Source organism: Nanorana parkeri, unplaced genomic scaffold, assembly GCF_000935625.1.
Source record: "Nanorana parkeri isolate BGI_ZX_2015 unplaced genomic scaffold, ASM93562v1 scaffold405, whole genome shotgun sequence".
NCBI lineage: Eukaryota > Metazoa > Chordata > Amphibia > Anura > Dicroglossidae > Nanorana > Nanorana parkeri.
Genome location: NW_017306673.1, coordinates 756,360 through 783,479, shown reverse-complemented (window position 1 = coordinate 783,479; position 27,120 = coordinate 756,360). Strand labels below are relative to the sequence as shown.

Below are 27,120 nucleotides of genomic sequence, written 5' to 3'. Positions count from 1 at the left end.
TAGATGGTAGATCTAAAGTGTAAGGTCAGCCTTAGAGGGCCAGTGACGAACACAGTGATACTTTACCATGTGCCCTTGCACTTGACAATGTGATATTACAGGTCACGTGACCTAGGGAAAGAATGGGAAAAAAATCACTGCACTCAATACATGACATATTAAGGCAGTCAATCTGGATCCTGAACCCCATCACAAAAGTATTGTACTGCAACTTGACCAGTAGCCCGAAGAATTTATTTCACCTGCTCCATATATTGGGTAATGCACACTGTGCAACCAGGGCCGTCTTTAACGCAGGGCAAAAGGGGCAGCAGCCCAGGGCCCAATCATTGTTGTTGGGCCCAAAGAAGGTCCTGTGCTGCAAAACTCCTACCACTGGCCTTGCATTTTAGCACTGACAGCAGACGTAGGCACCTACACCTGTGTACACAATCTAGGAATGGGGGGCCCAAGAAAATGTTTGCCCAGGGTCCAATCAGTATTAAAGACGGCCCTGTGTGCAAATACACAGTTTTTGCCAAGGACTGCTGTCAGCTTTTTAAACTTTACTCCCCTGCTGTTTATGACTTTTTTTTTAATTATTTCTGGCACTCTAGGAAACAGAAATAAAGAGTGATTGCTATGCTTGATTCCTTAAATTATTAGCTTGTAGTCCAGTGATTGAGTGAACGAAGGCATCTATTTGTGTACTACAAAGTAACTCTAAAACTTTTAACTATAGACTGTAAACATCACCTGATAACTCACAAAAACATATATACACCAAATTATATACACCACAGGCAAACACGTTTGGCATTCTTGTATGCCTTGCTGTCTTTCTTCAAGACTTGTTAGCTACTTTAGGGTCATATTGGATAAGCCGCATTATTTCCTCATTCATCATAACGCCTTGAATGAACTCCCCCTCAGCAATTTTATCTGGATAAAAAGAAATGAAAATATATTAAAATAAACCAATTTCATATAAAAAAAATAATATATACCTACATAAATACTAATTATTGGCACCCCATATGGGTTTGCCTATTAGACTCTTTGGTATGTTCAGAACTTGTTCAGTTCTATCATTCCTTCTCCAAACCTCATTCAGAAAACACTTCTGGCAGTTTGGCTTGTTAAACCCAAAACAATATTATCACTTTCAACAAATACTCATTTTTTGAGTTCCTGTTCTTTACCAACTGATACACATACCTATGTGCTGAAGTGCTGTATTGTGTAAGCACAGAGAGATAATATCATCATGCTCAAATAATTGTCTCTTTTTTTCTTATGCTTTATGTTGCATGATATTCCAGTGTTCCATGGTTAAGAAGCCTAAGCTGGCCATGCACCAGTAGAATTTTTGGAAAATTTGTTCAACTTTCTAATAGCTGATGTGAACATAAAAGTTGAAGGAGCAGGATGGAATTTTTTTTGCGATCAAACGAAATTCTAACAGTGAGTGCGGTTTTCGTTCAGGAAACTCCATTAATTCCAGAATGAAATGTTAAACATGTTTCAAATCAAACGAAATTTTGAATGACATTCATGAAGTGTCTGATAACATTATCGAAAGTTCTGTCCAGATTTGTTTGTACGAATGTTTGTACAAAAATCTATTAGTGTATGGGCAGCTTTAGTCTGTCTGAACAGCCATAGCCTGGCATTCAGATGTGACATGAAGGTTTGGGAGTTTGCTGCAAGTACCGGTATGTTACCTAAAGGTGCATGCACTTTATATCTGAATCTCCTCCTTTCCCACCAGTAGCAAAGTCTCTTTAGCACACACATTCCCATAATCTATAGTGTTATATGTCCTATTATTTTGTGCATGCATTAAAGTATATCTAAAGCCAATACTGTTTTCATTTTGTATAGAGTAGGGAATGGTTAAAACCCTGTCATGTTTTAATATGTGGCCTATGATCTAATAGGGAGATTTTCCTTCATTTCCTGTCCTGGAAACACAACAGTAAGTGAAAAGGAAAGGAAATCATCTTAGTAACTGGAACAAGTGTCCCCATTTGAAGTCTTCCCCTCTATTCCTATTACAATTTCAGGATTTTCCCTTGATTTCAGTTCCAGTGACAATGGTTACCAGGAAAACAACAGTATAAATCTTCCCAGCAGGGACACAATAATAAAACACCACAGAGGTTCTAATATTTCTCCACTCTATCCAAAATAAATTTTAAAAAAACAACTTTGACTTAGTGGGACTAGGAGTATGTTCCCTGTGTTATCTGATTCTTCTTGTACTTGTGTAACAGACCCACAAATTCTACCAAAGGTTTTCAAAGTCTTGCCCTTATGTGAAGACATCACCTGTCATGACGTAGCGTATGTGATGACATCATTGGGCATCATGGCGTCATCAAATGGCACCAATATGAAGCTATATAAAACAGTGAACCATGTGGTGGCATTTTGTATGGCACTGTGAGCACATGCAATTGAGCACTTTTTGGTGAAAGATTGCACAATTGTAGTAGTCTGACTTAGCAGGCTTGTTAATATGAATTTGACTTTATTTGAGTTTATTTACAAACAAATGTGAGCCAGGGATCTGTCATTTAGTGGCTGTAGTTTTTCTTTATGTCACTTAGAACAAAACTAAAGCCACACCTTTTTTTTGCCTTAAGTCTACTTTTGGGTCAAAAGAGTATGTTTACTAATGTACTCCTTGACCCAAAGTCAGTACCTAGTAGGCTACTGCCCACTATTTGCTTGCAGCGCAGACAGGTGCTGCAGCCAGGAAAGATCCTTACAATATTGTCTGGATCCACCTGATTGACGGCTGGCTCTGCATCTCTAGAGCCAAAGCCAGCTGTACCCCCTCCCCTCTCTGTCCGTAAATCACAGCTGGAAGAACAGAGAGAGGAGGAGGGAATCCCTGTGGGGAGGAGTGACTGACAGTCATTGTTCTCTGCATGGAGAAAACCGTGAGCTAAACGATCAGCGGTTTGTGATTACTCAGCTCTCAATCTATAGAACCGACATGTAAGACCTGCAGAGTCACATCCCGGCTCTAAATGTTGGGAAGTGTACATTTTACTCTCCAAATGGTTCTTCTTTAACCCGTACTGTTTTGTAACTTCACATGCAGCTTTAAGGCATCCCCCCAAGCATGTTATTTTTAAAAATAATATTTTTTACATGTTGTTTTTGCAATGATACACGTTCCCCATGGCAGTGCCCAGCTACCTATATCCTTTTTTAACAAAAGCTTACAAATTAGCCTTCAAAAAGGTGAGAAAAATGTTACAAGATTCACCTCCCTTATACTTCGATATAGTTCAGGGTTCACAGCCTTCCTACTGGATTTGCCGAACTTCCAGCAAACCAAAATTTGCCTGGTTGGCTCATCCCCAATTAGCTGTTAATTAAATGAAATTACCATTATCCTTCTTTTTGAAATAAGCCCATAGCTTGTCGGCTCTCTTCTGTGGTGTATTTTCATCTTCTGGGAGGTTGTTCTGTTCTGAGGCAGGAATCATCCTAAAGATAGCCTATGAAGAAGCAAAACATATTATTGTGTAAAATTACTTGTATAGTAATCTGGATACAGTTGTTGGTCATTATGGCGGGCAGGATGTGTCATCAGAAAGCATTCTTCTTTTGCAGGGGCCCTTTTTGTGAAATAATTATCTCTCTTTAAAGGAAACTTTTCCTAAGAGAAACATGGAGCCTACCACTGTTTCTGTGAGAGCTAGTGTCCTGGCTGACATGTTTACCCTACTATGTCAATACTTTGTGATCTTACCTGGAAAGAATATGCAGATAAGGATGTCTAACTTTGCAGATATGTGACTTAAACCTTAATGAACCAAGTTGGTCAGTGCACTAGCCAGACATTTAGCATTCTTAATAGGGGATTGGCAATGTCAGCACCAATGTGTTTCTCAGAAAAGGTTTGCTTCAAATGTTCCTGGTTCTGGATTATACAAAGCCTTTAGTAGTTGCATACAGAACATAGATTAGGCACTCCCGTCAGTAGGAATGTCTGAACACTCTTGGCTGAAATTCCCATTGTAATTAGTAAAGGATTAATAATTAGTAAATAAATGTATGAATATCGGTCACCCTGATGTCTATTGATGGGGACTCATATATGGTAGATGAATGCTCACCTCAATGGTTCCTTAAATATCACCCAGCAAAAAGCTGGATACAGATTTGAAATACTTGTTTGTGAAAGGTCTTTCTTTATGATTTTGTACACCCTGGCTTGTGATTCACAGACTTTGCATAGCCTGTAGAGTGACTCCCCTTCCTCTACAATGAACAAGGAGTACAGCAAAGTCACCCTCTGTCTCCCAGTCTACTGACTAAGAGCATTTCCGGAAAAAAAGAGAACTATATGCGGTTGTAACCAGGGCCGGTGCAAGGATTTTTGCCAACTCAGGCAAAGGTGCATTTTGCCGCCCCCCCCCCCGGCACGCACACACGCACACACACACCACTCCAACATCCCCATACAGCATACATTATATCTGTGCTCCATTAAGCTTTAATGGTTATGATGCTTAAAGTGATCGTTTAACTTATTTATCTATTACAGAGAAAGATAGCAAACAAACTATTTGTGGTTTTTTAAAGTGCACAAATCCCAGCAATTATACATTATATAAAACCAATGCAGAATACAGATTCGTGGGACGTTCACGGACGTATCGGGCCGTTCCCGGGAAGGACAGGCTGCTGCGTGGGATTTGTAGGCAGCAGCCTGTTCTTCTCTATGGGAGGACGCGGCCGTACGCTCAACTGAACTGCACATTTGCACGGGTGCGGATGTTCATACTAATACGCAGACAGGATGGATCCTATATGCATCCGAGCACGGACACCTGCACCCGCACGGATGTGTATTGGCCAACTCTAAGCAGTGTGAATGAGGCCTTAGTGTTGCAGGGAAGCCGGGGTCTCAGATGGGCTGTAAATCTCTGGTGGGCTCTGCAGGGTGTCAGGCTGAGACCACCATAGACCCTGCACATCCCACCATAGATCTTGCACTGCCCACCTGAGTCCCTGCAATCCCCACCAGAGACCCCCCCAGAGCCCACCATAGACCTTGCACAGAGACTCTAAGGTGGGCTGTGCAGGATATATGATGGGCTGTGGAGGGTCCCTTTCCCTGCACACATGCTGTTCCTCTTACCTGCAGCTCCCCAGCCTGCTTTCAGGACATGCCTCTTCTTCCTCCAGCCACCGAAGCATCTTGCTGGAGCCTCCGCTGGCCGGGGCCGTGTCTCCCATGGTCCCATCTTCTGTGCCCCATATCATCCTGTGCCTCCATGTTATCCTGTGTCTTCATGCCTTCCTGTGCCTTCATGCCATCCTGTGCCCTCATGTCATCCTGTGCCCCATATCATCCTGTGCCTCCATGTTATCCTGTCTTCATGTCATCCTGTGTCTCCATGTCATCCTGTGCCCCCATGTCATCCTGTGCCCCCATGTCATCCTGTGTCTCCATGTCATCCTGTGCCCTCATGTCATCCTGTGCAACCCATGTCATCCTATGCCCCCATGCCATCCTATGCCCTCATGTCGTCCTATGCTCCCATGTCATCCTATGCCCCCATGTCATCCTGTGTCTTCATGTCATCCTGTGTCTCCATGCCATCCTGTGCCCCCATGTCATTCTGTGCCCCCATGTCATCCTACGCCCCCATGTCATCCTACGCCCCCATGTCATCCTGTGTCTTCGCTGTCAGGGCCAGGTCCCATTAGCGGCGAACTTTCCGGGTGGAGGAGAACAGAAAACGCAGCTGTTGCTCCGCCTCCTGCAGCCCTTACTCCTTCACATGCGGCTGAGCGGCCAGGGGAACCAGGGGCGGGGCCACTTACGCCACTCACTGACGTAGGACGTAGCCAAGGACGAGACAGTGAGACTGTCACTGAGACTGCACAGGTCAGCGCCGCTGCGGCCTGGCGGGGACTCGTCCTTCAGATGCCGCCCGCAGCGGCAGCCCACACTGATCCCGATCGGACGGCCGGAGCCGGACTTATGCCGGGCGGCCGACTGTCAATTTTCCGCCCTGTTCCCTGGCACCGTAAGGCAAGTGCCCATGTTGCCTTGCTCTAGTGCCGGCCCTGGTTGTAACAGCACTTCAGGGTCTGGCACCATAGCAGTCCTCAGGTTTTCCAGGAAAAGGTTGTGCGATTACAGGTTTCTCTTGCATTAACACAGGCTGATAAATGTGATTTTGTGGAGTATCCTAAAAATCAGATGATTCCAAGACAATTATGTCAAATTGGTATGGAATAATGAGCCTACATACAAGAAAGTTAAAAAAAATTGAATTAAAAATGTGAATTTAAAGTTAAAACCTACTGAACACAATTTTCATTAACTAGAGACAGCCAATCATAATTTGCTCACAGATTTGCACAAATTGGATCTAAGTTATCCACGCCACACATTTATAAATCACCAAAATGGTTTCTGTTGTTTTGCAGAACAGTTTGGGATGCTTGTCCAATCTGAGGCTGCAGAGTCAGTTATACATGGGGTCATCAGTTATGCATAAAGCAGTTGAGCTAAAGCATGACCATCTTGTCCAGCTATTACTGTGCAAGGAAGGAAGAAGGTTAAACCAAGAGAGAATAGCAAGCTAAGTGACCCCACTTACAAACAAAGGAACCAACATATAGTAGTAGTTCACAAAGTAGGCTACCCCCAGACTGCAAGGGTTAACTGCTTGTTTTTGTCTAGGTACTGCAGCATTGGAATGTTCCTCAGTGTCCTCACGTCTATTCACTGTGTATGTAATGTGATGATTTACGGGACCTTAGACCGCTGCAGAGGAGGGAGAGAGAGGCTCCAGGGACCGGTCTAAGCGCAAGCGGTTCCTAGGATTGTGTGAGTTTAACTTTTTTTTTCTAACCTAGATAAAACAAGTAGTTAACCTTTGCAGTGCAGGGGTAGCCCCATTGCAAGGCTAAAGGAGAACTATGAGGTGAGTGAAAATCACTCATCCTCATAGTTCGAGCTGACGTGTGACAATTAAACTGTCACACGGCAGCTAAATAGATCGGGAAGTGAGCGAACACATACCGTCGCTCGCTCACTTCTTGATCATGTCCCTGCAGAGAGCTGTGACTGTCACTCACAGCTCCCTGCAGGGATTCCCCCATACCCGCTCCGATCCTCCAGCGCTGACTGGCGGAACGGACGAGGGGAGGGGGCAGGTACAGCTGGCTCTGCCTCTGGATAGGCAGAGCCAGCTGTTACTCACGCAGCTGGGTGGATCTCGACAGTAATGTAATGCAGTGCAGGGGTAGCCCCATTGCAAGGGTTAAAGGAGAACTATAAGGTGAGTGAAACTCATCCTCATAGTTCGAGCCGATGTGTGACAATGAAACTGTCACATGTCGGCTCAATAGATTGGGAAGTGAGCGAACGCATACCGTCGCTCGCTCACTTCCCGATCTCCCTGCAGAGAGCACTGCTCCCCTCCCCGCTCCGATCCTCCAGCACTGACTGGAGGAACGGATGGGGAGGGGGTGGGTACAGCTCTCTCTGCCTCTAGCTAGGCAGAGCCAGCTGTTATTCACGCAGCTGGGTGGATCTTGACAGCATTGTTGTGATCCGTCCCGGCTGCGGCGGTCTCAGTATACCGCGAGCTGTAGCTCGCGATATACTGAGCTTTGGGTCACGGGAGGACGCTAGTATATGTCCTCCCATGACCCTAAAGAGAACTATGGGGAAAGACACTTGCCATATAGTTCTCTTTTAATAAAAAATGTTGCCTGGAGTACTGCTTTAAATTAGGCCATTCCAAAAGAGAGAACATGCCAGGACTCAATTGCAGAATGAAAAGCAAGTGGAATTCTCAAAGTGGACCACACAAGTGTCATTGAATGAGCAAAGGCAAAGACATTCTGCACTGCTGTTGGCTTTTACACATGCACATTTATTAAACCTGTAAAAATGTAACACAAATGTTTTAAAGCTCAACTCCAGGCCCATATAAAACACAATTTTTGCAGTTTTGTATTCATTAAAATTAATATTGTTTAATGGTACAAATATGACTTGATAGCAGCCTCTTATAATCCGTTGTAATAATGTAAAAGCAAAGTGAGCAGAGAGATGAGCTCACTAGCCTATTGTTGTTCCTTCATTGTGCAATCATGAAGTAGTAGCAGGGGCAACTCTGTCTCTTTTCCACATGCTTAGCTGTTAATAATTAACTGCTCTGTTTAAATATATCCTGTTGTTAACAAACTCTAATAGCTCCAGCTAAAATTTACACACATAGCTGGATGAGTCAGAGCAGTGGCTCCCTCCCCTCCCTCTTCAGAGAACTGTAAGGTGTCTCCATCAGAGAGAAAGAGCCTGAAGGCAGACAACTTCTGCAATGCTCTTCTTTTTGAAAACCAATAATGCTCTGTGAATCCTGTGCCATGGGTATATCCAGGGCAGCCATCAGGGGGTACGGCCGATACTCATGTAAGGGGCCCTGGCAGCCTGGGGGGCCCACCCGGGTCCCTTACATGACTATCGGCCGACGGAAAAGGGCGAGGAGGCGGAGGCCTGGCCCTAGCAGCGCAGGGCCCCAGCATTGCCGCTTCAGCGGCTTTGAGACAAGCTAGGGCCCCATCAGCGACGCTGCTCGTCTGATGTCAGACTGGCCGGAAGTGACGTCACTTCTGGCCGGTCCGGCGGCAGACGAGGCCATGTGTGCAGGTAAGAGGAGCTAGGAAGGAAGGAAGGAAAGGAGGAAGGGGAGGGATGCAGCCCTGACCAGCCCATCTGAGATCCCTTCACAGCCCACCATAGACAGTCTCAGATGGGCTGTGCAGCATCTATGGTGAGCTCTACAGGGTCACTCTCAGGTGGGTCCTGCGTCCAGCGCGTCACTAAGCCCTGCGTCCAGCGTGTCACTAAGCCCTGCGTCCGTTTCATTTTTATATGTCTGTACAGAAGTGTGTAATAGTTTAATAAATGTAGGCAGATAAACATACTGTTCTGCAATCAGGCTTGGAACTATTATATTTATTACAGGTATTCCTATAGCGCCGTCAATTTACACAGCGATTTGCATACTATCCATTCACATCAGCCCCTGCCCTCAAGGAGCTCACAATCTAGGGTCTCTATCTCACATGCCTACATATAAGCACACACATACTAGGGTCGATTTAATCAGGAGCCAATTAACCTACTAGCATGTCTCCGGGATGTGGGAGGAAATTGGGGTACCTGCCGGAAAACTACACCATCACAGGGAGAACATGGAAACTCCATGCATGGGAACTGACGGATATAAAACTTGGTATGTATATAAGTATTATATACCAAGGGGAATTTTTGCACAGGACCTCATGCATGTAACGTGTAGAGAATATACTGTGTGGTGCACAATCTGTAAGCAATCTGGCAAATGCACAGGTGAACTGATCAGTAATATTCTCAGATTGAAAACTTTAAAGGGTTCTCCTTTGCTACCAAGTAACAAAAAAGCAGCTATGGCTTATCAGTCAGCTTTGCAAGCAATGCACAGCCACTGTGGCTTGTAATGTGAGCCCTAAGGGTTAATTTACTGAAGACAAATAGGCTGTTCAATTTACAGGGGAATTTCCACCTTGCAGAGGAAGTTTTCACTTAGCATAGTGAATGAGGGGAAGCTCTGCTGACTTCCATCATCCTATCATGTTCAGGCAAAAATACAGTTTTTTCTATTTTCCTTGCACATGATTGGTTATTCGTTGCAAAGTGAAATATCACCTAATTCACCAAGCTAAGGAAAAATTCCCCTGCAAAGTGAACAGACTACTTGCCTTTAGTAAATCCACCCTTTAGACTTTATTACTTTTTGTTCTAAGATTGAAAATTGCAAAAGACTGCCGGTTGCACCAAAAACAAAAACAAATGTGGCCACAGCCTGTCAGTATCCTGTGTAAGCAATCTGCCCAACATACAGGTCAGGTCTGGTTAGTAGTGTGAGTCTATGCAGCAAATACAAAAGGCACAGCCTCTCAGTGTCACATGTAAGCAGTTTGGTGAATGCACTGGCACGCTGGTCAGTTGTCTAACTGGGAGAAGATGATGTATAATTCTATTTTTAAGAGGGTCCAGAGTGCCAGATGGCACAGGATTGTTTTGCAAGGCGTCACAGTTGTTATAATGAGGGTAGCTCATATTCATTTGCTAAAAAATACTACACTATTAAAATAAACCCATTGTAATCCTGTATGTGTAACTGGACATCTTGAAGAATTACTCCAATACAACCTTGGTGTTATACTTTTTTTTACAATGATTGTACTTGTACACTTTATGTAATATGTATGAGAGAAAACTGAAATGTAATGTTAATTACAACTGTTTTGTGTTTAATAAAAAGAGTTGAAAATACTACAACATTCCAGCCCCATCTTTTTGGTTTGGAATTGCGAGAGGTTATATCTATCAGGTCTTTGCTTTAGTCCCCACTGGAAAGATTTGCCCTTACATTTTATCCTCGTGAAAACTTGTCACACCCTGACACACAAGGTGACCATGGGGACAAGAAATGAGTAGAAATCTTCCTAAGGAGATAACAGTCATTCAAATCCAAGAGAGGCTCCCATCCTTCTCTGGCTTACTGAAATTGTGTTTCTTTCTGCTTGCATTATTGTTAAAGATATATCAGTTCCTATTTAATGCTGAATGCAATATGGTGGAAGAAATTTCCCCAGCAAGAATACAAAAAAATCAATCAATCAAGCAATTACTGACCAGATATGAAATATATCTAACAAATACTATGCATTGATCTTACTATATTGAATTATTGCAATCTGCACAGCTTAGCACTGATAAAGGTGATCACAATACATTTCTACTATACTGCACTGCTTGTCACTGATGTAAGAAGCAATAATTTAGATGATCTGAAGATCATCTACTCAGATTAAAATCTAAAACTGGCTGAGGGCATCAAAGGAGTAAGAGGACTGCATGTGGCCCAAAAATTTGACATGCCTGCTCGAAGTGAATTGATTTATTTTTTTTGGCTCGAAGTACAGTCCGCCATGTGCTTACAATAATGAGAGGATAGATTTTCCCCTGCTCCTTGCTAGGGGCTAGAGGAGGTGGGGGTCACTACATGTTACTACATGGATGGGTCCCATTTAAATCAAGAATTTGTATTTTTCTTCTAAAGAAATCTATGGGGTGGTCATAATAATCTGGCCACTCAGTGTATATAGATATATAAAAAATATATTTATGTGTATCGTCGAGGGCAATCAATTGATATATACATACAAATATAGACTTATGACACTTGATAAAGTTTATACATATAAGATTCCAAACTTTTACACTTAAAAAGGTTTCATTTAGTTTCATAATATAATTGGTTATTTAATACAAGTATAGTATTACTGCGATTTAACATTGAACACTAATATCGATAAGATTAGAAGACCTTAATGGTTTATTCCATAACCAGTATAGTCTTATTAAATTACCCTAATACAGCTGAATCTCAGCGTAATCGCGTTAGTTTCAAGGTTTCAGTGATTTGTCTTCTGGACATTTTGTTCCTGTTTGGATTATGTGACAGCTGTGAGTTGGCTTTAATGTCCTCAGTTTCCTCGTTAGTAAGACCCTGAGCATAATGTGCAGTATTTAGTACAAGCTCCTCCTGCTCATGACGCTTTTCTCCAAGGGTTTCTGGTGTATCTTGATTTAAAACCAGTGTAACCTTTTTGTATATACACAATATATATATCTATATATAGATATATATATTGAGCTCTCTCGATCACCTAGCCTAAGAGATATTATGTTTACATCTAAGATGTCTCTCTAAACAGTTGCATGCCTTTTCCAAAGATCACATTTCTTAGACCTTCTGTATTCCATATTTATTTTAACTGGTCTCAGCTGCCTATCAGTAAGGATAATGTCATTGAAATAGAGGAGTTCTTACAAATGCACCAAGAACATGGTTGATTTTATCTGTTCTCCACGTATATAGGTTGACCCCAATGGACTTGTGTCTTTTTCCAACCTGACTAACTAAGTAACTATGTAACTATGAATATATCCAAGGGATGTCCTTGAACTGGAGAGAGTCCAGCGGAGGGCAACAAAACTAATTAGGGGAATGGAGGACCAGAGCTATGAGACAAGGCTTCTGACCTTAAACATGTTTACGCTGGAATTAAGGAGATTAAGGGGGGGATATGATTTTCATGTACAAGATGTTCAATGGTGACAGCAACATTGGCAACAAACTGTTTGAGATTAACTCCATTACAAAGACTAGAGGCCACCACCTTAAGTTGGTGGAGAAAAAATTCCAACACAATGGGCGAAGAGGGTTCTTTACAGTAAGAGCGGTTAAGGTCTGGAACTCACTGCCATCGGCAGTGATTTCAGCCAAGAGTGTAGATTTGTTCAAGAAACGATTGGACAATTTCTTGAGGGACCGTAATATCCAGGGATACCAGTATCCCTAAGAATGAGATGATGCATGGACCTATATGGGTTGGACTTGATGGACGTATGTCTTTATTCAACCCCAAATACTATGTAACTATGTCACAAAAGCAAGAGAACTCTCCAGCTGGGCAACTGTAAAAAATCGGAATAATTGGTACAGTAATTATCACTTGTAATGCTAATTGGAAAGTGTGATTGTGTCCTTGACTGCATTGATGTATCATTTTATTTCTTTGGTTTGGGTTTAGCTGTATGTGTTATTTGATTCCTTTTTTGAGTCCTTGAACTCTGCAATAGGATTTTAAATATATTTACTTTGAAGTGATATTAAAGTCAAAAGGTTTTTAAGCTATTTCAAATGCTGATGAAATCACTTACAATGGATACTGCTTCTTCATGTTTAAAAGTTTTAGTTTCCTTCAGAATCAGCTGGTTCCCTGAGCAATTGACCAGATATCCTGTTCTAGGGTGGCTCCTTTCCTTTGCAGGGTCCTATGGAGCCACCCCTGTGTGTGCTAGTAAGCCGTGTGTGTCTCCACAAACACACAGGCACAGCAAGGCAAGTCTTTCCCCTCCTCTTCCTCCCTCCTCTTCCTCCCTCCTCCCTTCTCCAAACTAGTAGATGGATGGTTGCTGGAGAATGCTCTGTCCCTTGTGATCTTGTATTGGACAGGAAGTTCAGGAAAGCTGAACTGATAGAGTTGGAGCTGTCTGGAAACATAATGACTAATTATTTGGGAAAAAATGTAAAGAAATACTTTGCTGGGCAATGCATATTTGTTTGATCTGAATATATTATTGGCCATAAGCCATCAATAGTCAGATATAAGGAATGTTTGTAAATCATTCCAATGGTTCTTGTCTACCAATTATTACCTACCATTCACATTTCAATTTTAACTCAGTAATATATCCATAAAAATGGCAAGCCTACCAACAAATTTATGAAGAGGACCGCTATGTTATAAAACATCCTGAAAATATTACTTAGCATTGCTGCCTGAAATCTGTAGCTTTTAGGACAATACAATGGCCTGCCACCAGCCTGTTATCAATAAGCTAAATAGTCACTTGGAGATATGCACTTAGAAAAGGCAAATGTCATATCGTGGAATAGATGCAACTTTCTAAGGAATTTTTATGTCAAAAGTTATGTCAAGGATTAAAAAAAAAAGAGAACCAAAGAGGGAAAAAAAAGCTTTCCCTCCCCTGGTCATGTGTCAGTGCTTGGGTCTACCAATTTTGCTGCTAGAGCTGAGCTCAGAGGAGCAGGTCATATGCTCCACCATATCCAGAAGTGCCAGATATTTTCACCACCTGGGGAGGAGAAAGGATCTGTGTGGGAGCACTGCTAAGGCTCATATTGAGGTCAGTGGATGCCCTTTACAGAGACTTTGTCATTTTGCCATTCCTGGGCAAGGTGACAGTATCTCCTAAAGTGCAATTTGCTGTACGTAATTGATAGATATGAAATATTTTACAATATAAAAGAAAAATGAAAATTCACATTTTTCTGTGCTGAAAATAAATGTAATCTCATGCTGTGCAAGTCATCTTTCTTATAAACCAACCTATAAATAATGCCATTACCATAATTCATTTTATTTTTGCATTCTTTACCTAATGCAGGGGTAGCCAAACTCCGGCCCTCCAGCTCTGGTGGAACTAGAAATCCCATGAGGCATTGCAAGATTCTCAGCCACAGACATGACTCCCGGAGAGAGATGCATCATGGGATTTGTAGTTTCACCACAGCTGGAGGGCCGGAGTTTGGCTACCCCTGACCTAATGGTTCTTCACCCACAATTCGAGTTGTCTGAGTAGTATGCAGTACCTCTTTGTGGGCTGCAGGTGCCACTGTTGCAATTTTTCCATAGCAATAACTTAGCTTATATTAGACTTTAAGTGCCAGAGATCAATGATACCTTTTTAAGATGTAAAAAGGGGAAAAAAAACATATTTTTTTTTACACATTAGCAGATTTATTTAGACTGATCATTTTAATTGGCTGTATTTTAAACAGAAAATAGAATCATTTCATGAAGGGTGAAGGGTGAAGGGTGTTTTAGAAATGTTGCTTTTAATTTTTACTAATAACATATTTGTAAACTTTTATTTTTGCAGCTCTAGCATACATAACAAAATAAGCAATTTGGTAAATGGGAAGATAATGCTGTACAAAGTGGGGAGACGTTGTATAAAACAAACATCAATCAACAACAAACATGGAGGGTGATTTTAAAGAGAAGAGCGAAATGGATAAAATATTTTTGGGGCAATGCTGTCATTGGTTGTTCCACTAACTGATTTTCATGCTTCACATTTACAACAGTAGTTTAAAACCTAACTTTGGCCTTAGCATTAGCAGTCAGCAATGGCAATTTCTCTTGGTGAAGGTTTCCTTTAATAAAGGGCATTGGGTTCCTTGAACAGTATTAACTATAGTATTGGTTTTTTTTAAACTAGCAGCCATAGTTAAAAAAAAATATTTTAAGGATTCTGGCAAATCCTTAATAATACCTCGGTATGCTTCACTGGCTTATTAAACAATATTGTATCTAAATCCATATTATTTGGTCAAGTGTGCCAACTCTTTAAAAATAGTCATGGGGAAGATATAGAGTGGGTCACGCCTTAATGACCAAGGAAACATGTGGGTCCCGAGGTTACACAGGTTGAGAACCACTGATATAGAGTATTGGAGAGCATGGGTATGTAGAGCAGCCTTTCTTAACCAGTTGCTGTGGCACCCTGGGGTGCCTTCTGACCTTCTCAGTGGTGCCCTGAAATTTGCACACAGCTTCATGCCTCTGATGTGAAGATGGCTCCTGATGTGAAAAAAGGGGCTAATGAGGAGAAGAGTGGGGGACTTTGATGAGGAGAAGAGTGGGGGACTTTGATGTAAAAGGGGTAGGCTCTTAAGTGAAGGGGCTTCTAATATGAAAGGGGGGACTGATGTGATGGGGAACTCTCTTTTTTTTATTTTTGAATAGGGTCCCTCCTTAATATTCATACAAGACCCACTGGGGGTGATTTACTAACCTAAACACACGCACGCACCAGGTGCGTGTGATTTTCACACAGCAAAACGTATTTATCAACCAAAAAGTCTCTAAAAGCATATTTCCACGAATGCCATATATGGAAAAATCATGCACATGATGCATATATAATGCTGCTTCACAGTTTAGACAAAAATGGTTAGCTCATGCATTTACATTCCTGCATTAATAAACGCAAGCAACACAACATAGAGCTAATTTACACAACATCACCTTGCAATTCATGTGGTGTGTTTATAAGGTTAGTAAATCAACCCCACTGTATCAGATAAGTGTCTGGTATAGATTTTGGAGGGACAACACATCGTTTTTTACATCTATGGTTTCTAGACTGTGGTGCCTCAAGATTTTGCATGCTTTTGGAAGGGTGCCGTGACTGGAAAAAAGGTTGCGAAACACTGATGTAGAGCATACTCAATATTGCCATAAAGGTCGAGGAAAGTGTACGGTTCTGTTTGTTTGTGCTCTTGTTGGTGACCTCAACCTTTGGATCTGACTTCTGACTGTTCCATGTCCCTGACTTCTGCTTTGTTTATGAAAGGTAACTGTCTATTATGCTGACCTTAACACATTTCCTGAAATGTGACCTCTATATACTACCTTACCTTCAAACCTTTGCTTGAACAATGATATTGCCTTCTACTGCTAAATGGTACTACTAGGTCTGTCCAGTTTTTGGCCATGCTTGCTTGGTCTGGCTATTTGTTCTCACATGAGTCTACTGGATGTATTTCTAAAGCAGTAGATGTGACATTCACCAAACATTCAGTGCAGGTGAATTTTCTTGATGTGTTTTAAACTACAGTGATTTGCCTGCAGATAATATTTGGCAAATGTGACATTCACTGCTTTATAAATATGACACTCTCTATATTATTATGGGTTTTACATTGTATTGGTGACTTCTAAGAATACTGAGGATAGGCTAATGATTACTTTTGACATATTTTTATTCTCAGAAAAAAATCTACTCCTTGAAATGTGAATTGAAAGTCTATGTAAATGTAAAGCTTTTTTTGGATAGAGTGGGGAAGGGTTAGATCCTCTATCAATTTGTTATTGCTGTTTGTATTCATGCTGGGGAGATTCACCCACACTATCGGTCCTGGTGACCATTGTCTCTGGTACCGAAAGCAATTGGAATACACCATTTTTTTTTAGTTGTGAAAGGAACAGGGAGTGAAGGGAAATCTTCCAATGGGGACACCTGTACTTGTGATAACTGTCTAAGAAGGAGAGATCTCTCTGGGTGACACAGACAGCAAATACCTGACAAGAGTCTTAACCATTCCCTACTTTATCCAAAAGTAAAAAAAGTTTTGGCTTTACCTTCACTTCAAATAGCAAGATCTCAGATTACGCACACACGCCTAAATGAGTCAGCCAAATGACTGAGAGTAGAGACCACCCCTCCTCTTTTCCAAATAGAAACAGTGCTGTCTAGATTTTTGGTCTCCAAAACCAGTCAACAGATGCAAAACTAGCGCTGTCCTTTGTTTTTAGAGAGCACAGCATACATCACATGTTTTGTAGTAAGCAAAAAAATTTAAAAACTGTCAAAACCCACTATTGTTTCCCTTTAAAACAATTCCAGGCAACAGGTTAACTCATAATGCCCTTTAGCAAACAGTGCAGCTGTGATCAAATCCAAAGGATTACACAGTCAACCATAATATAATCTGTATGTAATGCAATGCTGCCAGATTCAAGAAAGCTCAATGCATTTCCATGCAAAGCTCATTTCATTTTAGTTATTTGCTGATAAGACAGTGTATGGCATGCTGTCAACCTTCAAGCAAATAACTGATCCGTTACTAAATTCTAGGATTGGAAGATAAAGTTATACATCTGCATCAATTCATTGCAGCTTTTGTACTGATTCTATTGTCAAACACATTATATGGACTGTCTTTTCTTTTAGAATTTACCATTATCATGAACGATCAAATCTTTAGTAGACTAAGCTATCAACAGAAAGGTAAAATCTGTAGCCCAATTTGGCAGGAGAGTTGTATGGGTAGATTTAACCTGTTCCCAGGCTACGCACACTAAAATATTTACATATTCTATACAAGCAGTAAAAGCACTTTCAAGCTTTCATCCTCCTCTGTATCTATAGGCTTTGTGCAAAAACATTTTTTTTAACATTTACAACAAAGGCAGTAAATTCTTAGTTATTTTCCAAAGAAGGTAGATCTTGGCAGCCGGCCAGTCTTCGAATGTAAACAACTAGGGCTGAATGAACCAGGCAAGTTCAGTTTGCATGAGGTTTTGGCCAACCCAGTGAAAATCCTGCTAAATCCAAACATAGCACTAAACCCCACTGAAATCTATTGTAGCTGTATCTTGTTATTGTTTTCTAGCTTTTTTTCAAGGCCAATTTGCATTATTTTGTTAAAAAAAACGGCATGGGAAGCTGGTAACTGCCACAAGGGACATGTACCAATGCATGCCTGGATAAGGGTGTTTTATGAAAGTCAAGGGGGACTCCATGCCTTTTTTTGTTTTGTTTTGTTTTTTTCTAAAGGGGACCATACACATTGTTTACAAAAAATGTGTACAGTCCCTGTAAAAAAACAAACTAAAAAGAAATGGTGTGGGGACTCTCTTAAAACTCATAAAAGACACTTATCCAGGCATGCAGTCTGGCTGTCCAGTAAAGGTAAGGCAGTGAGTGTTCTCTCCTAAACTATACCATGCCTTCAACATCAGGAGGATAACTTGCAAGGAGGGGTTGCAAAGCCTTCCATCCTATTCAAGGCACTTTGTCCCTATGCTGACAGGATGACCTCATCCCCACATTCTGTCCCCTAAAAGGGCAGTGGTGGTCTGCACAGGGGAGCTATTGGAATCTGGAAGCCCCTTTAAAACAAGGGGGTTCCCAGATTTCCTTCCAGCTTGTTAATTGTTCACAAATAAATTGAAAATGTAATAAAAACAACCACATTGTTGGACAATATAAATGAAATGATAGTCTTTCTATCCAGCAGTGTAGATCCATGTCAATCACGATGAGCGGCGTTTGACCTGCTGCCACCCCAACCGACAATGCTGCCCCACTGCTACTCCTGTCGCAAATGACAGATCCCTACTATATGACAGTGGCTATGTTTGTTCGCCCAACTGCAAACAGGCAGGGTTCAGATTGAATTCATGTTTGACCCTAACCCAAAGTTTATCCCTATAGACATCTATCCAGGGCCAGATTTCTATTTCGGGCAGCTGTGGCCATGAATGGAAATCTGTTTAGCTGGAGCCGGCGCCCTTACCTGCTGTGGGACCCGCCAGCTTTCACGTATGCTGAGAAGGACCCTGGCGTCACATAGGGCTGCCCTAAATGCCTTTCTGCATCAGACAGGCGTTTTACAGGGCAGCCTTCCCCTGCATTTGCGGAAGCCAGTGATTCGTGTAGGCCCCGCATGTCTTGCAGCAGTAGGGTGCATTTCGTGCAGAATGGACCCTCCTTGCTGGTGTTGAATCTTGACACCACACCGAGAATTAGGTAAAGTAGGTACCTGCATGGCACCCTTCTATGGAGGGCGCCTGTAGGCACGTGCCTACTCTGCCTAGTGGTAAATCCAACTAGAAAGCTGTTAGAAACTGACTGAAACCTGATTGTTTTTGGGTATGGCCTTTGAAGATAAATTACTTCACAATACAAGAAGCTAGAGTGGTCAGGGGATGCTTATTTTAAAGTTGTTTTTTTTACTGCTTATTAAGAATATGTAAATAGTTTAATGTCCATAGTCTAGGCACAAGTACACTTTAAGACCTAATATACATAGGGAACTTTGATAACATTTTGGGGCAATCAAAATCTTTTCTGTTATTACTTTTTTTTCTAAAGGTGAGCAAATATCTTAAATCTGCTATGTTGGTAATGTACCTTTTTTGCCCATTTATGTGCTTATGACTTATACATTCCTTTACTTCCTTTATGGTGTTCATTTTATAATGGAAACATAAAGGACAATGTTACTACTGAATTACAACAGACATTCCACTAGCAGAACACACATCTAGCTGTGTTTTCTTGAGGATATTGGGGGTCCTTTTTAAAAAAAATTCTGTAGCATCAGCTTGGTACACAGAAAGTATCATAAGTCTTCTAAGTTTAAAGAATTACCACCTACCACTGTGCAGAGAGACTGACAATGGCAAAGATCGAAACTGTCTTTTATAGGGCACCACAGCAGCATAGGACAGAGATGGACACATTTCATATGGAGTTTTGCAGTAACCACATAGGAAACCAGACCTCAACCTTGAAGACTGGACAGTAGTACACATATAGGTAAACAGGTGAATTTATTCTTTCTATCTCTTTCTCCCATAGAAGAAGTGTAGACAGGGTGCAGCTACACCACAGAAAAAACAACATGGAGGTTAGTCTTGGGCGTCAGACAGCTAAGCAGCCAATGACAAAGATGAACACTGTAGGTTATTTGTCATGGTGTGGAAACAGCACAAAAGGTAAACTGAACCTTGTGGAATGGGCACAGAGGTCTATGAGGTCTACAGATTTTGAGATCGATTTATGTATATTTTTAAGATGTATTGCCCCGTTATACAGTAGCTTTAACCTCGGAAAGCTTCAGGAAAGCATTATGGAGTTTACACTGACGCTGGTCAAAGTTTTTACTGACACTGGCACACATTTTAAAAATGAATAAGAAATCAATTTAGGTAAATCTTCTTTGTGTTCATGTAAATCGATCTGTTGGCAGGACATGGGTGCACCATAGAAAAGCATTATTTAATTCTAATTCTGCAAACTAGTCATAGGGGAACATCAAACCAAACTTAGAAACTGAGTTACTATTCAGGAATGAATGTATATTAATAGTGTCTATCAATGCCACAGGTAAGTATCTACATATTTTTACCATTTAATAATGCTTTTCTCCAACTTGTGGTTGTTTCACAGAATGTCATAAGTCATAAACATATCCATACAAAGCACAAACATTTTGCAGCACAATTACTGGCTAGCCTGCAACAAAACAAATTGCCCTGTCTAACAGTATGCGTTAAAAACAGAGGTCCTAGTTGCACAACTTTTTGCGAAAAGTATGTGGAAGCCACAGTGCCTCGTCAAGGCTCCTCTGTGGTCCTAACTCTAATTTTTGTGAGTCTCCATATTGGAGCACATTTATGCAGTTGATACATTTAATGCAGGTATGCCTGGAGGGAGGCCACGCCTCCTCAAAGGTACAGGGGCGTGGGCTTTATAAATCGATTACAGAGCATTTAGCTAAGAGAATGACATTCACAGTGTGTTACTGATACTAGATGGAGTCGAGGAGCATATAAAATTCATATTTTCCTTGGCTCCCTCTAGTGGCAATAATGAGCTATAGGCTGGGTAATCCCAATATAAATCAGCCCCTTAGTGAAAAAGATGATAAAGATTTGAGAGAAAAACGTATTTAAAAGACAACAGTGAAAACTCTGAGCAGCACTGCTGATATATTGAGATTGAATGATGACAATGATGATGATGGTGAGTATAAGATCTAAACAATTTGACTATCTGTTAAGGATGTGTGCAGAAGAGAAATCTGTCTAGCATGATAAGCGGGCACTTGGCACACTTTGGCTGTTGCAGAGGAGGCAAATGGGAGACTGAGAGAGCTGCATGTGTGAGTATACTAGATGTCATCCCAAAGTTTAAAAACAGCTTCAACTTTTTACTGCCACATGGGTATCCATGGGTCTCAAGTCTCTCGCACTTTGGTCAAATCAGCTGTATCCTAGTCACATCTTGCACTTCGTGGACACTTTTGTCTTCCGGTAAAATTGTTGGAAATTGTTGGGCACATTGTGCAAGATTAAGATTACCCTGGTCTAAAAAAAAAGTTTTAAATGTCTGTAAGGGCAGAGCTGTTGAGATGTCTAAATATAACCTATTTTATCATTTATATTTATAACAATGTATATGCAATGTATCCGATCTCCAAAAGTGGACTCCAGGATCATTTGTTGCTCTAGTCTGCCTTTCTGAATATCCTTAATTTAATAAAAATAGGATGCCATTGTAGCCCGACTTCTATAAATGCCATTTTCCTGGCTGTCATGTTCATGCATTGGTGTCAGAGCTGAGACCTTGTACAAGTATAGAGATAGGGAATTGACATGATGGGTGTACTTTAAAATCATTGAGAGGTAGTAGAAGCCATGCTGTATCTGTGCCCACCCCCATCGTTGACAAATGTGACATAATTAGGAGTAATGGCCACAAACAAGACCTAATTTTTGGAATTCTTCCATTTGTGTATGATGAGGCATAAGGACCCTATAGCTGGGACAGTATTTTATTATATCATATTCCTTTTAACATGATGTTATGTTAGCAGCTTAGCTATGTTTTTTTTTATTTTTATGTGATTTATAGCTGTCATTACCTGCACATTACCTGTAGATGTCCCCACCTGGTCATATAGAGGTGTTTCACAATCATTAATTGAATTTATTGGCCTAAATGTTCCAAGACAATTAATATAAGATTCAGGAGATTATTGTAAGACTAATTTATTTAAATTTCGAATACCATATAAGAGTTATCGTTCACTAAGTGGATGATTAACTGTTTAAAGGGGTCCAGCAAACACATCCAAACAAACTTGAGGGTAATAAAAACAACCCTGAAGGTTCCCTTAAACCGGGCTGGTTATTTGACATGAACATGTGTTCATCGGGTCTGCGGAAAAAGTATTACTTTAGAAAATGATTCACCTTATAGCCTTCAAAACCTAAATAGCATCTATTATTTTACACATCTAATCTTCAACTGTGCAATAACCCAAATAGCAATAGCTATTACTTGTTAAAACAAATGCTGTATAATATATACAGTACAATAGCTCAGTTGCAGCTACAATATTACAGCCAAATTACAATCAGCAGGGGTCTGGATTATGTAAACTATTTTTCCTGAAAATTTTACAGTTAATGAAACGTTTTTTTGTTTTTTTTTTGTATCTTGAAAAGCTGTGTACTGTTATTTGTCCTTTCTTCAACTTTGTGCAATCAGGTTACGATGCATATCATTGCAAACACATGCCTGTGAATGCTTATGTTTAAGGAAATAGCCCGCTGGATTTCAAATGATTGTACTTGCACAGGAAAAGGCCTCACCCCATCTACAATTGCCTATTCATATCCATATATTCTCAGACAGTCTGGGACTTGATGTTAACTCCTTAGAAAGCAGGCAAGAAGACAGATCTGAGTAACTTGGACTGTAAAGTGTTGTTCAGTAGTAAATAACATTCACTTATTAGTTTCCATGTATCAGTGTTATTGGGTGCATTTTTTAAAATCAAAAAAATATTCATTACTTTTATACTAATCTACAAAAGTATAAAAAATTTAAAGCTAATTAGACCATTAAACCGGTGGGAGATTAACGGAAAAAAAAATCCGAAAAAAAATCGAGCCAAAAAAAAGACGAAACAGAAAAGAATCATACCGCCAGGGAGGTTAAACAGTTGGGCATCAAAACAGTACAGCTGTCAGATGCCACTGGAAGATGAATATTTACATTACTAGAGTCTGCATTTACATGTGATCTGCTCAGCCCAGCATAGCTAATTCTATCTGAAGTCCATGGGGTTCATTTACTAAAGATAAATAGGCTATTGACTTTGCAAGGGAATTTTCGCTTAGTTTAGTGAATGAGGTGAAGCTCTGGTGACTTCCATTACCCAATTGTGCAAACAAAAATACTGTTTTTCAATGTATTTCCCTTTGCATATGATTGGTTATTCATTACAATGTGAAGTTTCACAACATTCACTAAGCCAGGGGTTAATTCCCTTGCATAGCGAGCAGCCTGTTTGCCTTTAGTAAATCAACCACCATGTGTCTAGACCAGCCTTTCTCAACCAGGATTGCCGTGGCACCCTGGTGTGCCTTCTGGCCTTCTCAGGGATGCCTCAAAATTTTGTGGTAGTGGGGGAATGAAGACTGATGTGATGGTGGCTCCTGATGTAAAGGAGGAACTCTAATGTGAAAGGGGGGACTCAGATATGACACAGGGGCTTCTGATTTGAAAGGGTGGCCCCTGTTTTGAAGGGTGCTACTGATGCAAAGGATGACTCTGATGTGAAGGGAAGGGGGAAATCTTGATTTTAAGGGGCAATTCCATGTGAAGGGGAAAACCCACTTTTTTGTGAGTTTTTGCGTGGGGTCCCACTACTAGTGAGCTTTTTTGCTGCTGTTTTTGTACAATCAACCAATGGAATAGAGGTCCAGTTACTGACAATATTACTTGAATGTCATCAAATGTCATGAAATATCCCCGATTAAGAACCGCTACTTACTGTGATAATCTCAAGTACTTCAACTTTGCTGACTTCACCATTCCTGTCCACGTCAAACAAAGAAAATGCCCATTCTAGCTTGAGGCTGGTTTTCCCAGAAGAGGTTAGATGAAGTGCAATGATGTACTCTCGGAAGTCCAATGTGCCATCATCATTTGTGTCAAAGCTGCGGAAAACATGCCTGGCATACGTTTTCGGGTCTGAATTGGGGAAGAAATTGGCGTAGATCTTCTCAAAGTCTGGCCGTGTTATCTTGCCATCTGGACATTGCTTCTTGAAACTCTCATACCAGTTGAAAAGCTCGTCCTCTGAATACTTTGTGTTCAGTTTTAAGTCTTCAAGGATTTCTTTCGAAAGGGCTCCACTTTTGGTGTTCCCCATGCTGGCTGTGACACCTTACCCTATGTGTCAACTGTGGCTGCAGTAAGATAATAAGTGGCTTCAATCTTCTGCTGGGCTTAACTAAAGTAGAGATGTCAAGAATGTCTGCTTCACCTTTTATAGACTCTTAAGTGACCTATTACATCAGAGATTGGAAATCCAGCCCCTTGTTCTACACCTTTCAGAAGTGCCTGGGTAAAGGGCTTAGTGATACCTATATCTTTTTAATGAAGGGAGATTTCAGCCCTGAGCAGATTTAGCCATGTCGTATTTCCGCCAGATGCTCTCTGTCTATATCCCATCCTACTCTCAGTAACTACAATAAACAGCCTGCCATGATAATACAGCACAATTTTTTACTATGGGAATAATTGAAAATTAGTTTTTTCTTGCTGTGTATCTATATTTATTAACTTACCTATGAATAGTCAAGCACGTAGATGTTTGTAGATACCAGTATAATTGAACTGTACAGTAGCTAGAAAATCCTGTGAGCCTATTGGTTTATAAGTATTTACCAGTACAGTCTTCACCTAGAATTAAAAGTTCCACTTTAATTTTAAGTTTTATTTCCCCCTAAAAATGAAATGCTTGTTTTTAGTAAATGTTGAATCATTTAACAGGTTGTTACATATTTCTTTGACTCCTGAGGAAAGACCTGAACCTGAACCCTTGTCTTTACCCATAAGCTGCTGGCATCAAAAATAGGTCTGACACTCATGGTTGGGTGGATGCAAAAGGATGAGTGAGACTGCCCTGCGTGACGTCATCATGGCTGCAGTGGGGAGAAGGCACAACTGTTAACGTCAGTGACGGAAGTGTTTTGTTAGTGTTAGTAAGTTAATCGAAAGACAGTTTTTTTGAGTTTTGGATTGAGTAAGGAAATAGTTAAACCCCTGTCATTTTTTTTTGCTCTCTGTGTCCTATTAGGGAAATTTATTTTGCTGTTCCAGAGACACAACAGAAAATATGATAAATCCATTGATAATGTGGGGAAATATCTTCTAAGGTTCCTTTCACATCTGAGCGTGTGCACTTCAGCACGTTTTTTGCGCGGTTTATACACGCGGAAAAAAAACTTTGAATAAACATTTAATTAACAGGAAAATCGTGGATGTAGCTTTTCTCGCTTAGCACGTTTTTTTTGTCCGCCCGTACTGAACACGCAGGTGTGAATGCTTCACATTGGAATGCATTGACTTTCGTGTTTTGCGCGTTTCCGTGCGTCTCTATACGCTCAGGTGTGGACTAGGCCTTAGACCACTGACACTGGAACAGTATTGAAAGATTTGCCCTCACCTCCTGTTCCGATGACAACTGTAACATTATGAATTTTCTGCGGCAAACTTCTGACGCTCCACCTTGTCACTATGGCATCCACTGGTCATGCAAATGGGGGACACTGGGTGCCCGCCTCTGGAGCGTGCCTGTCACTTTAAAGCACACAGTCTAGAAAGCAAGTAAGACTGCACACTGATTGTAGAAATCTCCAGGATTAAGCTTGTGAGGGTGAAGTGCATCAGAGAGGGGTGGATCCGAGGTGGGACCAAGCAGCATTTGTTTTTGGCTGAATAAAGTTGTCTCTAATCACAGTGACATCATCGGTGTGCCACTTTACTTCCTTTCCATTTTTAATTTGCCTACTATTGGCTGTCCCAATGTACATGGTCATCAAGACAAATAGAAAAGGTGAATCTCCCTAGAGGGGACACAGTAATAAAAACTGATAAGGGTTGCAACATTTTCCCACTCTAGTGGTGACTTGTCATAGCCACAATAACTGTGTCCCCCTGGGGAAAGGACCTTGTGTGGCCCCGAAACGTTGGCTGTATGATCTGCGTGATATTATGGAAATATAATCACTTTGTATCATTCTTACATGGAGTGTTGGTGACACTTCTTTGTTTATGACTTAGAAAATGCACAGCACCATCCGTTGTTACTACAAGCACCCAATTCTGGTCAGAACACTGATTGGAGTGCAGTTTTGGACTTTACTATTTGAAGAACTCATAAGTTTGCTGTTTCTCCATTACTGTCCAGTCACAGGCTGGAGGACAGGCAAGACCTGCTAGCTTTACTTAACTGCAGCAGAGAAAGATGAGGTCTCCTTCACTGCCCCACATGGTTGTGCTTTTTGGCAGAGCTGAGTAACTCTCCTAACTGGATGGTCCAAAATACATATCCCTCTGCAGCTAAAACAGCTATGTACTTAATCTGTTTACTTATCTGTTTGCCTGCAGTTCAGCTTTAGAGCTTTTAAACTCAAATCTTAACTTCAGTCTGTATTGCTGGGATGAATAGACAGAGCTGAAATACTTACCATTCCTGGAGAAAATGCTGCTTCGGCCTTCTTCCTGTGCCAATCATTGTTTAAAAGCCTGAAGTCTAAACCCCTCCACTAAAATTGTGGTCATGTGACCAAACATCTAGGTTGTTGGATGCATTGCTGGCACAGTAAGGACCCTGGAGCAGCATTTTCTCCAGGAAAGGTAAGTACTAACTGCAAACCCATTTATTGCAGTTATGTATTGTTTTTAAGCCTAGAACTGTTGACCGATGTATAGACCAATTTAATCCAGTTATGCATTCATTAAAAGATACTTAAATGTATTTTTAAAAGGAACCTCAATCTGCTTTTATATTAGGCTAATGTAATCCTCTGCGCAGCAGGATTTACTGGGAGGGGAGAAGAGGAAAGAGAATCAATCAATGAGTAAATCTGACATTTATTAACTAAACTGATGATAATTAAACAAATGGTGATCCTTGTTATAAAACCTATATATAAATGAACAGCATTAAACATTTAGAGGCAAAGAACAATAAAAACAAATTCTAAAAGTGGTAAAAAAGGTATAAATACTTAAAAAATATTATTGTTACATGTGTATATAAACAGTATATAAAACCATAAAGATGATCA

The 27,120-nt window shown here is 40.9% G+C and overlaps 1 protein-coding gene across 1 annotated transcript; it reads right to left on the bottom strand.

Annotated features, from left to right (window-relative positions):
• Positions 1–813: 813 nt before the first annotated feature.
• LOC108789542 (visinin-like) lies at positions 814–24,259 on the bottom strand. The gene is made up of 3 exons (XM_018559584.1): positions 23,814–24,259; positions 3,383–3,494; positions 814–921 (listed from the first exon to the last, which is right to left on the bottom strand). Exons 1-3 carry the CDS (start codon positions 24,192–24,194, stop codon positions 824–826), a joined length of 591 nt encoding a protein of 196 aa, XP_018415086.1. The 5' UTR covers positions 24,195–24,259; the 3' UTR covers positions 814–823.
• Positions 24,260–27,120: the final 2,861 nt, after the last annotated feature.